The 14,060-nt window shown below is 37.7% G+C and overlaps 1 protein-coding gene across 1 annotated transcript; it reads right to left on the bottom strand.

Annotated features, from left to right (window-relative positions):
- Positions 1–1,582: 1,582 nt before the first annotated feature.
- Positions 1,583–13,646, bottom strand: LOC593137 (thymidylate synthase). The gene is made up of 7 exons (XM_030989665.1): positions 13,514–13,646; positions 11,551–11,817; positions 7,516–7,695; positions 6,578–6,748; positions 5,541–5,641; positions 4,367–4,513; positions 1,583–3,074 (listed from the first exon to the last, which is right to left on the bottom strand). The coding sequence occupies exons 2-7, from the start codon at positions 11,795–11,797 to the stop codon at positions 2,937–2,939; spliced, it is 984 nt and encodes a 327-aa protein (XP_030845525.1). The 5' UTR covers positions 11,798–11,817; positions 13,514–13,646; the 3' UTR covers positions 1,583–2,936.
- Positions 13,647–14,060: the final 414 nt, after the last annotated feature.

Below are 14,060 nucleotides of genomic sequence, written 5' to 3'. Positions count from 1 at the left end.
ACATATGTATCAACAGTATAACAAATAAATGCAAGGCATTTTGGCAATACAAGAGCCTTTTATTGGAATGGTTGGAAATGTTTTGAAGACAGGAATTTAAATGTATTACTTACACAATTGCAACTATATTAAAAATAAAAACCTATTCAAGGGATATTTCAATTCCCTACTGGAATATCCAAGAAAATTCATGTTTTGATTTCATGATGAATAATAATATAATAATAATAATAATCTGGATTTAAGGATACTCTGTCCCTTTTGCAGCCAACATCAAATTCTGTAGAACATCGCAGGAATCATGAATATGTCATGTATGTCCCATCTGTGAAATTTTAACATTAGCAGTGTCCTACTATTCAAATTATGCAAGGAAACCCGTTTACCTTCTAGACACTAATGACTGACTGACTGACACCTTTTTTTCTTTGGTACTAAAATACATAAAATGAGCTGTAACAGTTACATGAGCATTTGTCTACATTAATAACCCACTACTTGTAATGGCCCAGATTCAACCCATTGAATCTTTGTGCAGCACAAGACGTACGACCATTCAGGAAAAGGGGTCTGAATATCAGAATATTACTCAGGTAATTGCAATCACTCAAGTTGAATCGACAACCAATGGTCGTTATTTTCCCAATAAAATCCATTTTAAAGTCCTTTTGTATTATGGTAAGTTCTAAAGTAGTATCGTCTTTCATATGCTGTTGAAATTTAACCTTTTCATTTGTTGGGCCTGTAAATGGGACATAGAACCTTTAAATAGCGCTTAATATGAAATATACAGATATTACTATCCCGGTCATCGGATTAATTCACGCACAATGTGCATCCTCTCCACTACCTGAGGAGTATTCTTACCATATGGTCATCATGAGTACTTATGGCAATTACAAACTGAGGCTTTCGTCATCCTACAGAGTGCTCATTTCTCTCCTGGGTGTGGAGTGGCTAATGTAGATTAATGCCTTTTCATTGTCATGTTTGCAAATTTCAAGGCTAGGTAAGTCCAACAAAGTTGAAGAGTATACAGCCAAGAATAAGGGTAGACTTACTCTTCAATTTCGAAAGCGGAGGATAGATTTTAACTGATGGTTATATGATGTATAAACAATTGGAAGACATGTTCTTATATATGGAAGACATGTTTCCATATTTATATCTCCATTGCCAACTGCCTTTAATACATTGTTTATGTCTTGTTTATTGTGATTTACGTTCATTAACTGAAAAGTTTAATACAGTCAGACCTGCTTTAGTTTAGAGATCATCTTTTTGAGACAGATCTGAACAACCCGTCTATGAAGAATTTATTATTTTCTCCCTGGAATAGCGATTTACATTGTCATGTGTATTAAGGGAACCTGTACATAAAGACCAACTGGCGATAATCGCTCATTGACTGCGTATTAAACAACGTACAAATATATTTCCAGCACATAATGTCGCATGTCAAAATCAATGAAGTAAGCCCTGTCGCACGTCACAAATGAAAACCATACACTTTAGCACGAGCCGTCACCTGGGTCATGCGGCGCAGTTTGAGACCACACTAAATCATAATGGGAAACTTTAATAGATTAATTTTGTTTTTATTGTGATACTCAGTAATGAGTTCATGATCCATGGAAATAGAATGATAATCATTTAAAAATATATAGTTGGTAATGGTTGTGCATGGCTTTACACAAATTTAACATCTTGAAAATTGTCCTTGAACCTTGAACATATATTGACGCAAAAGCATTGGCATATGGTTCTTATACAGTATGAAAACCTTGCTGGCAGGCACCGAAAGGATTAAGTGCATGTGGAGGATCCAAGATCAGTAAGCAATTGGAATGGTTTTTATACAAAAGCACTCTTAAAATGTTTACTACAAAAGTTCTATATACAAGACAAATTCTAAGTAATATAAATATATGAGTTTTGTTTTCTCTCTGTGAGAACTCATGTCTTATAGACAAACTGTTCCAATCCATCCATTTCAGAATCTCCACAAATATGAAACATTGTCATTGATATATACATGTTTATTTTTACAGTTACATTAAATATTATACAACTTACTCACTCCTAGATCCGAATCATATGATCTGTTAGACGCGGTCACGGGCGATTTATTTACGGAGACGAGCACTGTTTTTATTTGTCCTAAAGAAGCGTGCGATAGTTTCCAATAGTGTCTTAACAAATTTAAAGTATGCAATGCACAGCAGTCTGCGCAGAGGATATTTTTCTTATACTGCATATGCATGACACTGCCATTATAGTGGTACGTGCACACATTAACATTGGGATTTTGTTTGTCAGCGATAATGACACAAAACAATCTTGGAATGGATTCTTTTTACCTCAAATAACAAGGATCAATGAGTTTTTGTTGTATAAAACAAATAATGCATTTTTTTATTCATTCAGTACAAGATCTACCAACTCTTTTTGAGGCTGTTTTTGCACCTATCATACTCAGCCTGACAGCTTCATACGAAAGATGCAGGCAGCCTCAACAAGAGCACGGATATATCAAACATTGAACTAATTCCCAGGCATCGAACAGAATTTGTATAGATTTGTATTACATGTATATCAATAGACAATACCTCACTGACGGTACCATACAGACAATCAAAATTGGCACCAATCTCTTATGTACATGTATGTATTAAAAAAAAAAATCAAGATTGGGTGATAGTTCAATTCAATATAGTGCACCTTCTCATCAGCAGGATATTCATAGCATGATGCTACAGTAAGACATGCATTTTAAAGGCTGGTTCAGATACGATACAGTTTTGATGCATGAATGGTATGCTTCATATCAAAATGAGCCTCAATTGTCCTTGTGCATGTCATGCATGTTTAATATCATTGTCCTTGACTTTCAATGTCATTGAGCATGACCTTCACACTGTCATTGTGAATGACCCTCACACAGCCATCTGCATAGTGATCTTTGGGTATGGTTTGTATCCCTCGATCTCAAAGTCTTCAAATTTGAAGTCGTCAATGTTGGTGACCTTCCTCGTGATGTTGAGCTTGGGGAATTGACGGGGAACTCGCTTCAGCTGTGTGGAAGAAAACAGATCAAGTTACAGAATTAAACGATGAGAAGGTTAAAGGTAATACAAAGTTTTGGTATGGGGTCATGAATTCGGTTCAAAATAAAATATTAAAAGCATATGCGTTCCTACAATATTCATTGATCGTTGTCGCGGTTGAAATTGAGTGTGAAGTTATGAAATTATAAATAATAAACTCTTTATGTTGTATAGCTCCCTCTCAAGGCCAAGATATTAATTTAGCTATGAAACAATGTTTCTTGACTAAAATCGACCGATTAGCTATTCCCGTTTGGAAATTATATATCACAACTACATATTCTGAGATTTTCATGGTCGCAGCTACCATTGTACGGCCATAGGCGCTATTTGAAATTTATCAAAATTTACCTGGAGCACCGGTAAATTTTTATATTTAATTTTTCTCGAAAACAGAAGTGTTTTAGGGGCTAAATTTTTTAGTGCTTATAACACATCCACAGGGGCATCCAAATTATCAAAATTGTAAAGATTCACTATCCACCCAATTTTCAAAATTTCCCAAAACCTTTAACCGGTTACAATGAAGAATAATTTGTAAGGTTTCTTATTCACCGTTTGTCAATTTGAAAGGAAATCTCCCCTGAAAAGTATCGAACTTCAAATGGTCTCATTTCCAAAATATCGAGGGAATCATGAGATATAAAGCTGAAAAGTTTGGACCAAACTTTTCAGGTCACGTGTTTGCAGTCCCATATACCCATTTCTCTGTTCAGGTCACGTGTTTGCAGTCCCATATACCCATTTCTCTGTTCAGGTCACGTGTTTGCAGTCCCATACCCATTTCTCTGTTAAGGTCACGTGTTTGCAGTCCCATATACCCATTTCTCTGTTAAGGTCACGTGTTTGCAGTCCCATATACCCATTTCTCTGTTCAGGTCACGTGTTTGCAGTCCCATATACCCGTTTCTCTGTTCAGGTCACATGTTTGCAGTCCCATATACTCATTTCTCTGTTAAGGTCACGTGTTTGCAGTCCAATATACTCATTTCTCTGTTCAGGTAATGTATTTGCAGTCCCAAATACCCATTTCTCTGTTCAGGTAATGTGTTTGCAGTCCCATATACCCATTTCTCTGTTCAGGTAATGTGATTGCCTTTTTTCTTTTGCGCGGAAATAAATGTATATTTCAACAAGGCTTAAGAAAAGGCCAGTCCTCATCCCCCCTCTCCCCTTTAGGGTGAAATAGTATTGGAGAGAGGTTTGACAAAATCGTTCCTCTCAAACCCGTAGCTAGTCTTGTATTCCCAGTCGCTTACCTGTTCTTTGAGTGGTTCGATGTGATTGAGATACACATGCGCATCACCCAAGGTGTGCACAAAATCTCCTGGTTTGAGACCAGTCACATGAGCAATCATGTATGTGAGGAGAGAGTAACTGGCGATGTTGAAGGGCACTCCCAGACCCTGGAGTTTAAAAAAACAAACAAATAAATGTTAAAGAGAAGGTTCATTCATTGATTTTAAAAACTTTGATTGGACAACGGTTATACAAATTCAGTGCTTGAAAACATTTGAAGTAATGATTATTATCAATTACAAAACGCTTAAATGCAGCCCCGGCATAGCAACTGAAAAGCTCTCCGATTGCTGCTGAGACGTGTGACGTCACATGTTGAACATGATTTGCACAAGCAGACGATGTCCCATGACATCTCATAAATTTCTGTGTTTTTTTTTTAAATTTGAAAGTGTGGTTTCTTTGATTATTTATTAACCCCTATCCTGTGTATTTACAAAAAAAAAGAATTTAGTTATCAGAATCGGGGTCATATCCCTTTTTGAATGGTGTAAAATTCCATCACATTGATATACACTAAACTCATTATAATTTGAGAAATAATAGCATTGCAATTATGTTCATTCTCTATAGGATGTCTTCTCCTTGGGCAGGAATGGTTCATATTGTGACGGCACTAAAACATAGTTATTTTTCTGGCGAATCTCTCGCAAATCCCCCTTTTGCCAAGTTTATTTTAAGATAATCTGATGGTGCGATCAATAGAGCGTGGGAAGCACTCAGCACAGTGCAATGAGCATGAACAATAACTGCTATTACGAATGCGAGCAAGCATGCATAAAGCAGCAAAGCGTGAATGAGGCAGCCAACTGATAGTGCTCGCATGTACAAAGTACTAAGGGTAGCGTGCATGCAGTCTAATGGCAGAATATGAGTTAAAGGAAGTCGGGGGTCAGTTTGCATGTGCAGAACGTCATAAATCGCCAACACCAGAAGAAATGGACCTACAAGTCTGCACACTGACTTGTAGGCCAATTACAAGAAGTATCATTGAGGAGTCAGAGTCAGAGTCCATACTGTTTGATTGACAAAACCAATAATGTTAATGTAGCATAAAGAGGCCTTGTATCGTTATCATTTGTAAGGCCTGACCAGTAGTGACCTAGTTTATGCAAAGAGTCAAAGACCACTCACCATGTCTCCCGATCTCTGGTATAGTTGGCAGGAAAGCTCCCCGTTACAGACATAAAACTGCACGAAAGCATGGCAGGGTGGTAGCGCCATCTTGGGCAGATCTGTGACAGTGAACAATTCAAACTTGTTACTTTCTTTGCTCCAGTGCAATGAATTGACTTATAAAAAGAAATCAAATTGACCCAAAATTTCACTTTCAGGTAAATGTATTGCTTTCATTCATTTGTTATGTTCTGAATTAGTTTGTTTGTTTGTGCCTCTATTGCACTAAAGAAATGGCCTTTCCAGATTTTGTTGCAACCAGCATTCTTAAAAAATATCTAAAAGCTCACCTCTTCTGTTAAAAGCATAGTTGTAAAGTGCTTTTGATCATGTCGAGAATGTGCTATATGCATTGTCATCATCACCATCATCATTATTATTATCATCGTTATCATCATTATTGTTATCGTTATTATTATAGGCACTTTCTCCTCTGTGCATAAACATGTATGCCCAACTTAGGTTCTTTGTGCAAAGTCATTCTGCATATTCATTGAACTCGATCCTTCTGGGCAAATCATTTCCTAGGCGAGTAATACACTTTAGGAAAACAGAGAAGGTGCAAGTGACGAAAGAAATAGACATAAAAAAAAAGAAAAGAAAGAATAGAGAAATATAGCAGCAAAAGGATAAATGGTAAGAAATATAAGAAATAGTAGCAGACATGAGAAATTGTTACAAATATGAGAAATTGTAACAATTATGAGAAATGGTAAGAAAAATAAGGAAATTGTGACAAAATATGAAAAACTGAAAAAATAAAAAAAATTGAAGAAATTGTAGGAGAAAAATGAAAAGAATGAAATGAAAAAACAAAGAAAGAAAAAAAAACTGAGGAAATGAAACAGAAATTGAGAAATGGAAATAAAACTTATAAATTGTAACAAAAAATGAAAAAATGGTAAAAAATAGAAAATTAAGAAATTGGAAAAAGAAAATGAGGAAATGTAACATAAAAATAAGAAAAGGTAGTAAGAAAAATGAGAGATTCTAACCTGGAGGGTTCCAAGCAGACATGATAATCCTTCTATCATCTGGGTTGTTCTTGATCGTCTCGATGACGTTAGCGAGCTGGTCCACACCTTGCCCGGTGTAATCAGTAAAACGATCCTTGTATTCAGCACCGAAATGACGCCATTGGAAGCCGTAGACTGGACCAAGATCACCTGGGGGGTGTTTCATAAAACTGGTCATCAGTGACAAATGACAATTTGTGTTATAAGCTACTGAAATCCTTGCTTCTGTTTGGTTATCAGCAGATGTGTCACTGATTTGGGTTATTTGTCATTGAAAAAAGGCTTTGTACGCCGCCCTGAAATTTATACAAACAAATTTAACATGAAACATATGTAGGATTTTAATGGGGGGGGGGGGGGGGGCAATACTTTAAAGTAAAACAACCACCAAAAAAAATGTTTTTCTGTATGAAGATAGTAGTTCCATGTGGTAATACTATATTCAAAATATGACCTTTTAATACTACTTCTGTTCCAGAAGTATACTCCCAATTAAAATAACAGCTATTTGTGAGTAGACTACTCAACGTACTCGTATGAAGAAAATAAAGAAAACATGGCATAGAATAGAGCCCACACGGACACTAAGCAAGACTCTTTTTCATGCTATCTTTATTTCGTCATACCCCTCATCCAAACCCAATTTATTTGTAGATGATTGATACACTTTCAACATAAATTAATACATAACAAGGATTTTTTTCTTCAATAATCACTTGGGCGATATAAGCACATTGGGTTGAGATTTGAACCCTCAACCCTACATATATACAGTTAACATCTTAATTATTTGTGCCTCTTATGAATTTGATGCCATACAGTAGTAAAGTCCCACTTAAAAATGATCTTAGTCTTTGTAAAACACACCCTAGATCGAATGTTGCTGGAGCAATGTCCGATTACCATGTCATGTTTACCTTCTTCGTAATGACCTAGGCCTCTCTTCTCGAGGAAGTCCTTAGAACCGTTGGCATCCCAGATGTGGATCTTCTTATCCTGGAGTTCCGTAGCATTGGTGCAACCCTTCACAAACCAGAGCAGCTCCTCGGCCACTCCTCTCCAGAACACTCGCTTGGTTGTTAGGAGAGGGAACTGGTCTGAAAGTGAAAAGATGAAAGTGAATAAAAGGGGAATATACACAGGAGAAGTGACAAACCAGAGCAGCTCCTCGGCCACTCCTCGCCAGAACACTCGCTTGGTTGTTAGGAGAGGGAACTGGTCTAAAAATGAAAAGATGAAAAGATGAAAGTGAATAAAAGGTGAATATATACACAGGAGAAGTGACAAACCAGAGCAGCTCCTCGGCCAGTTCTCGCCAGAACACTCGCTTGGTTGTCAGGAGAGGGAACTGGTCTGAAAGTGAAAAGATGAAAGTGAATAAAAGGGGAATATACACAGGAGAAGTGACATACCAGAGCAGCTCCTCAGCCACTCCTCGCCAGAAGACTCGCTTGGTTGTTAGGAGAGGGAATTGGTCTGAAAGTGGATAGATGAAATTGAATAAAAGGGGAATATACACAGGAGAAGTGACAAACCAGAGCAGCTCCTCGGCTACTCCTCGCCAGAACATTCGCTTGGTTGTTAGGAGAGGGAATTGGTCTGAAAGTGGATAGATGAAAGTGAATAAAAGGTGAATATATACACAGGAGAAGTGACAAACCAGAGCAGCTCCTCGGCCACTCCTCGCCAGAACACTCGCTTGGTTGTTAGAAGAGGGAACTGGTCTAAAAATGAAAAGATGAAAGTGAATAAAAGGTGAATATATACACAGGAGAAGTGACAAACCAGAGCAGCTCCTCGGCCACTTCTCGCCAGAACACTCGCTTGGTTGTCAGGAGAGGGAATTGGTCTGAAAGCGAATAAAAGGGGAATATACACAGGAGAAGTGACAAACCAGAGCAGCTCCTCGGCCACTCCTCGCCAGAACACTCGCTTGGTTGTCAGGAGAGGGAATTGGTCTGAAAGTGAAAAGATGAAAGTGAACAAAAAGGGAATATACACAGGAGAAGTGAGCAACTGAGATCTGGAAGCTCTCAAAGATTCTTGGAGAAAAGGAAAACAAAGAATTATCACCCCCCCCCCCCCCACCCCTCCCACCACCACCATTACACAACAACCCGTCCCAGCTAGTACTCTGTTCAACATTTGTTTTTCTGTCAGGTTACAGTGTATAAATATTATTATTTATTTCTTAATTGTAACCAAAACTTGAGGTTGGATTTCAAATAAAAGTACAAATTCAAACGGATAGATAACAGCGGTAGGAATAATGTGTAGGTCAATCTCAAAAGCATATAATTCAATTACAATAGATGTCCATGTACTAGGTATTAGATCTGTATTTTTACAAATGTACATGTATTCCAATGATATTGAAAAGTAGGACACATCCCCCCTCAAATAAAACAGAAGAGGAAGAAGAAAAAGAATGTAATAGATGAGGTCAGTAACTTAGTATTGTAGAATATATGCGAAGTATTTTCTGTATGTGTTGTCCGATTGTATCTAATGTAAAGAGCATCAAATTGTATTATGTAATGCATAGTACAGTATATATAAATTAACCATATCAGGCCCATGATTAGGATTTTAGTGGGGAGGGGATGGTCTGAGAGGGGGTGTCCCCCAGGGGGGGGGGGGGCACAAACAAAAAGGGCGCTGTCTGGAAAAAAGAAGTGAAAAGAGGCATATAATATGACAAGGGGAAAGGGCTATTAACTTACAAAAAAGGGCAGTTATCACAATAAAAAGGGGCACTTTTAGGAGGTGAGAGGGGCACTTACTAGAAGGGAAAGGGTAACTTCTTACAAAGGAAATGGGTTACTTGTCAAAGTAAAAAGGGGCACCTCTCAGATTTACATAGGGGCAATTATCACAGACGGTCAGACGGCACTTACAAGTATGTGTAACAGGTATCTATTTTACAGAACAGAGCATTTGAGTAAAAGGGGGGGGGGGGGGCAGTTTTCCTATGTAAAAAGGGGCATTCTTGGAGTACTTGAAAAGATGATGGGGCACTGTGTTCCCTGCCCCCCAGGAGCACCGCCTCTGGTGTCCCTTTTCCAAGGATAGGGAGAATTTTTGCATGTTTCTGTTTGAAAATAAGGTTTCAGGTACAGTTTTGAACACTGAAACGGTTTCACAAATAACTGTGTCGCCGTGTCCTACATACATGTACATAATGTACATGTTGTTTGCATGGTTGCATTGTTATATCAGACGGAGCATTCTCCTCCTTGGATGGCTCTTTTTTTCTTTCTTTTATAAGCGAACCTCTTTAAGCAAGAAGGGGGGGGGGGCACTTTCCTCAGTTAAGCCTAGACCATATTATTATCATTAACAATATTATCAATTATTATCATTATTATTATTATCACGGAATCCAAAAGAAAATAATTGAAAGAGAGAAATGTACAGGTCTTTGCAAACAGCAGACTGTTATATTCCTTGGATCCTGACAAAGCTATAGAAATCATCACACCTTACTCTTTTCAACACCCTGTTTGTCCTTCGTGCTCCAAGAAACAATTTGTTCTGACCCAATATCCGCAAAAGTTTACTTTGGCACCCCTGGTAGATATGCTTCCCATGGAACTTTTTATTAAACAAACTTTTATTCAACAAACTTTGTACCGGTGTGTTCTTGGCAAATATACATGTATGGCTCTACTTAATCCCTTACACTATGAGCATAGAAAGAGAAGAAAATCTGGATAAGTGGGACCGACACCATGTGCTTAACACAGGTCACTGTATGTGCAAATGGGAGTTGTGGTTTTCATAGAAGATGATGCCCATTAAGTTTTTGTGCGTTTCTTTTTATTTCAAAGGTTTAAACAACCAATCTACTGCAGGCTAAACAATCCAGAATAAATCATAGCAAATTTTCTCTCAAAATACAATTCCCATACCATGCAGAGCTCAAGGTTAGCTAGCTTTAAGTACTGAAAGAGATTTGGCCTATTTCCATACTTGTTTTTTGTTGATTTAACAAGTTTTGCTCTTTTTAAGTGATTTAACACCCCTTTGACTAAGGAAACCTTGCATTTATTGTATAGGACTATAGCCTATATTCATTAGGGGCAAGTTTCATGAAACCGTCAAAAGGGGTTCTGGGACAGCTCATAGAAATTTCAATGGGGTTTTCATGAACTTAAGACTTAAATGACGGCTTTAAGAAAGAGACTCCGGGGGGTGTTTCACAAAAATTTTAAGTCAAACTTAACTCTAAGTTGGACTTTAATATTACGGAGAGCCATTTGTAGCCTCATAATGAAATAAATATTCAAAAGCACAAATTCAAGTATTTTAGACTTTTCATAAATTCCACATCAAGAAAATAAAATCTCCCATGATAATAGAATATATGAATGATTTGAAATTGAATCAACATTTTATGCCTTTTGAAATATCTTTTACAAAATATTTTCAAGGATGCTAATGGCCTTCCACAATTGTTAAGTCCAACTTAGGATCTTTGTGAAACACCCCCCCCCCCCCAGGTTATATTAACCCATATCCTGCCATGAGGCTGCATGCACGCTACCTATTGAGTGCCATGTGCGTGCAAGGGCGCTTTCGTAAGAGCAGTTATTGTTCATGCTCATTGGGCTGTGCTGTGTGTTTTGCACTCACCATTCATAGAACCTTCGCGTTAATCAGATTATCTCCAAAACAACCTGGCACAATGGGGATTGTACTTGTGGCACGATAAGAGTTAATTATCATACCTCAATGGGATTTTCATGAACTTAAAACTTAAACGACGGCTTTGAGAAAGAGACCCTAGAGGCCCGTTTCATAAAACTTGTTATCTATAACAACTGCTAAATTTCTATGACAAATTTGCTCTCAGCCAATCAGATGCCATGATTTCAGTAGCTTATAACAGTAGCTTGTAACTTGTTATTGACAACAAGTTTTATGAATCAGGGCCCTGGTTACACTCATACCTCTGAGATTGTATCTCGACTGTGCACCAAAGATAGACTTGGTTCCGGTCCCAGTCCTGTCGCCCTTGACATGTCCGTGGGCCTGGATGTGCCTGATTAGGTCTAGGTACTGGTCTTCATCATGTTTCGGAGGGGGTGGCATAAATCCTTCACAGTCCATTTTCTCTGTCGAGGCGGTGATGCCATTCTCTTTGGCTGCTTTCAAATTGGTGTCCATTGTTTGGAGAGGAGTGTCAGTCACAGACATAATCTTCTGAATAAGGTATCCTGCAAAAAGGTATTTAATAATTAGGTCTCTTTAATGTTTTAAAGGCACCGTTTAAAAATGTTAAATCTAAGATGCACGGCCCTATGTGGTATCAGTGTCTGTTATATGGTGTAGTATTGATGCTCTAAAAGAATTGTGCTTCAACATGATCACAAAGTGCCTCAAAAAAGTAAAAATCTTTGAGTGACCAGTTTTACCATACTTGTTTTCCCCAATAGACTGTAGTGTTATGAAAACCGTTGGGAAAACACAAAATTTAATTTTGATTTCCAATTATAATATCTCGATAATCAGACAGGCGTTCGGCTTGTAAAGGTCATCGGGCTCCTGACAGACCTAAAGGTTTATAATTATCATAGCAGCATGAGCTAAATCCAGAATTTAGTTTCAGAATCTGAGACTAAGTTACTCAATCCCTAGACTACCGGCAGACTCTTTACAGTTTTACACAGTGTATGGTCAAAGTCGTACTTTAAAAAAAAGATTGATTCATCAACCTTCTTCTTCTATAGATCTAGTGCAGTCTGCTTCCTTTGATCAATCTCAGGGGTGATATAGTGAGCACTAAAAAAAAAAAAAGTTTTTTTTCCCCCTCAACCACGACCCTCTTGAGTAGATAACTTCACACAGTCGCGCGCCCGCCCGCAACCCACCATCGGTATGCACTTGTATTGTGCAGCAGTTTGCCGTGAAACCTGAGAAAAAGTGTATACTAAAATACTATTACTAATATCATCGTTTGTCCGAAAAATACTCCACAAATAACAAGAAAATTGACACGAAACAGGTACTATTAAACATACACCTAGATCTAGATCTATATCAACTTTTAACTCATGATCTTTATTTGGATATTTAATGAATAGTCTAGGCCTATTTATTTCATTTTGGGTAGGCCTATGTTTTAGTAGGGCATATCTCCACACCGGTGTTACGGGTCAAATTTTGGATACGTTTCTGAACAAGCGCGAGTTTTTTTAGATCTAGAAATCGGAAATCACTGAAATGACACCCCTTGGCTTTGGAAATTATGGAGATTAATCTCCTCTTTCATATGACACATCATTTATTGAGTATCTCCTTCAGCAGTTCAGGATCACAACAGATATTAGATAAAGGTTTGAATCTAAATTTATTTTTAAAAACGTTGACCAATTTGGCAATGCACATAATCTAGATCTAGATCTAGATCTAGAGGTCTAGACTATTAACGTTTGGCCTAGAATCTACATAGTCTAGGTCTAGATCTAGACTAGACTAGAGTCTAGTCGACTGCATAGGATGTGTGCAATGTCTGTAGATAGGAAGGGTTTAGCACACAAAACCAGGTAAACAAGCCAGGCAATGAAAAATGCATGTCCTATCGCCTGAGCCCTGCATGATTGCCTGATCTCCACCATGTAAAGCAGCTGCAGCAATCCCTTACCTGCTAAATTCTGGCGACAGCGAAGCCCGAGCCCGACAAAGAGGCGAGAGCTAGCTAGCTAGCTTAGGCGCGACGCGCGACGGGTCAGCTTCACTCTTCACTTCACTTCAGATCAGACGAACTGAATCTAACTTAGACCTAAATTCTAATGATCTAGATCTAGACTATGACAAAAACAGAATTTATGACGAAACCTGTCGAACAAACCCATCTTTTATATCTTCTCCAAGTTATCACCTAGACTAGCAGAGCATATTTTATTGACTTACCCTTCGACAACTGCAAACTTTGAAAAGGTGTTGGAGACTTTTCTCTGCAGTTCTGCCTCGATATGAACTCTATTTACTTAATGTACGTGTGTGGCGCGTTTTTTTTCGGATTTTCCCGCGTATATCGAATAGTCTTTACCATCGAGTCATTATACACTTTGTGCACACTTATGAGAACTACTGCAAATCATGATTCATCTTTTAAGTTTAAAAAAAAAAATCTTAAATTCTAAATAATAAATTTGAAGCCATTTTTAGATATTCATCAACTATTTTACGTTCAAAAATTGAAATAGCGATATCTTTTTAATGCCCTGGTCGAGACATACGTAGCTTTTTAAGACTAGACGCCCTTAAAACTAAAACAACAACAAGGTTGAGACCAATGTATAGACCGATTGGGATAAGGGATGTTTCAAAGACTTTAATTGATTTTTTTTTCTTCATGAAAAAGACAAACCAGTAGATTTGTCTTTTAAAATTGTGAATTAAATATGTATTATTACTTCAATAAGATAGTGTCATACGATTATGATAATGTTACTAA

The sequence above is a fragment of the Strongylocentrotus purpuratus genome, unplaced genomic scaffold (genome assembly GCF_000002235.5).
Source record: "Strongylocentrotus purpuratus isolate Spur 01 unplaced genomic scaffold, Spur_5.0 spur5_scaffold_18, whole genome shotgun sequence".
Taxonomy (NCBI): domain Eukaryota; kingdom Metazoa; phylum Echinodermata; class Echinoidea; order Camarodonta; family Strongylocentrotidae; genus Strongylocentrotus; species Strongylocentrotus purpuratus.
Note: the sequence above shows the minus strand (reverse complement) of the source record. Positions and strands in the feature narration are given on the sequence as shown.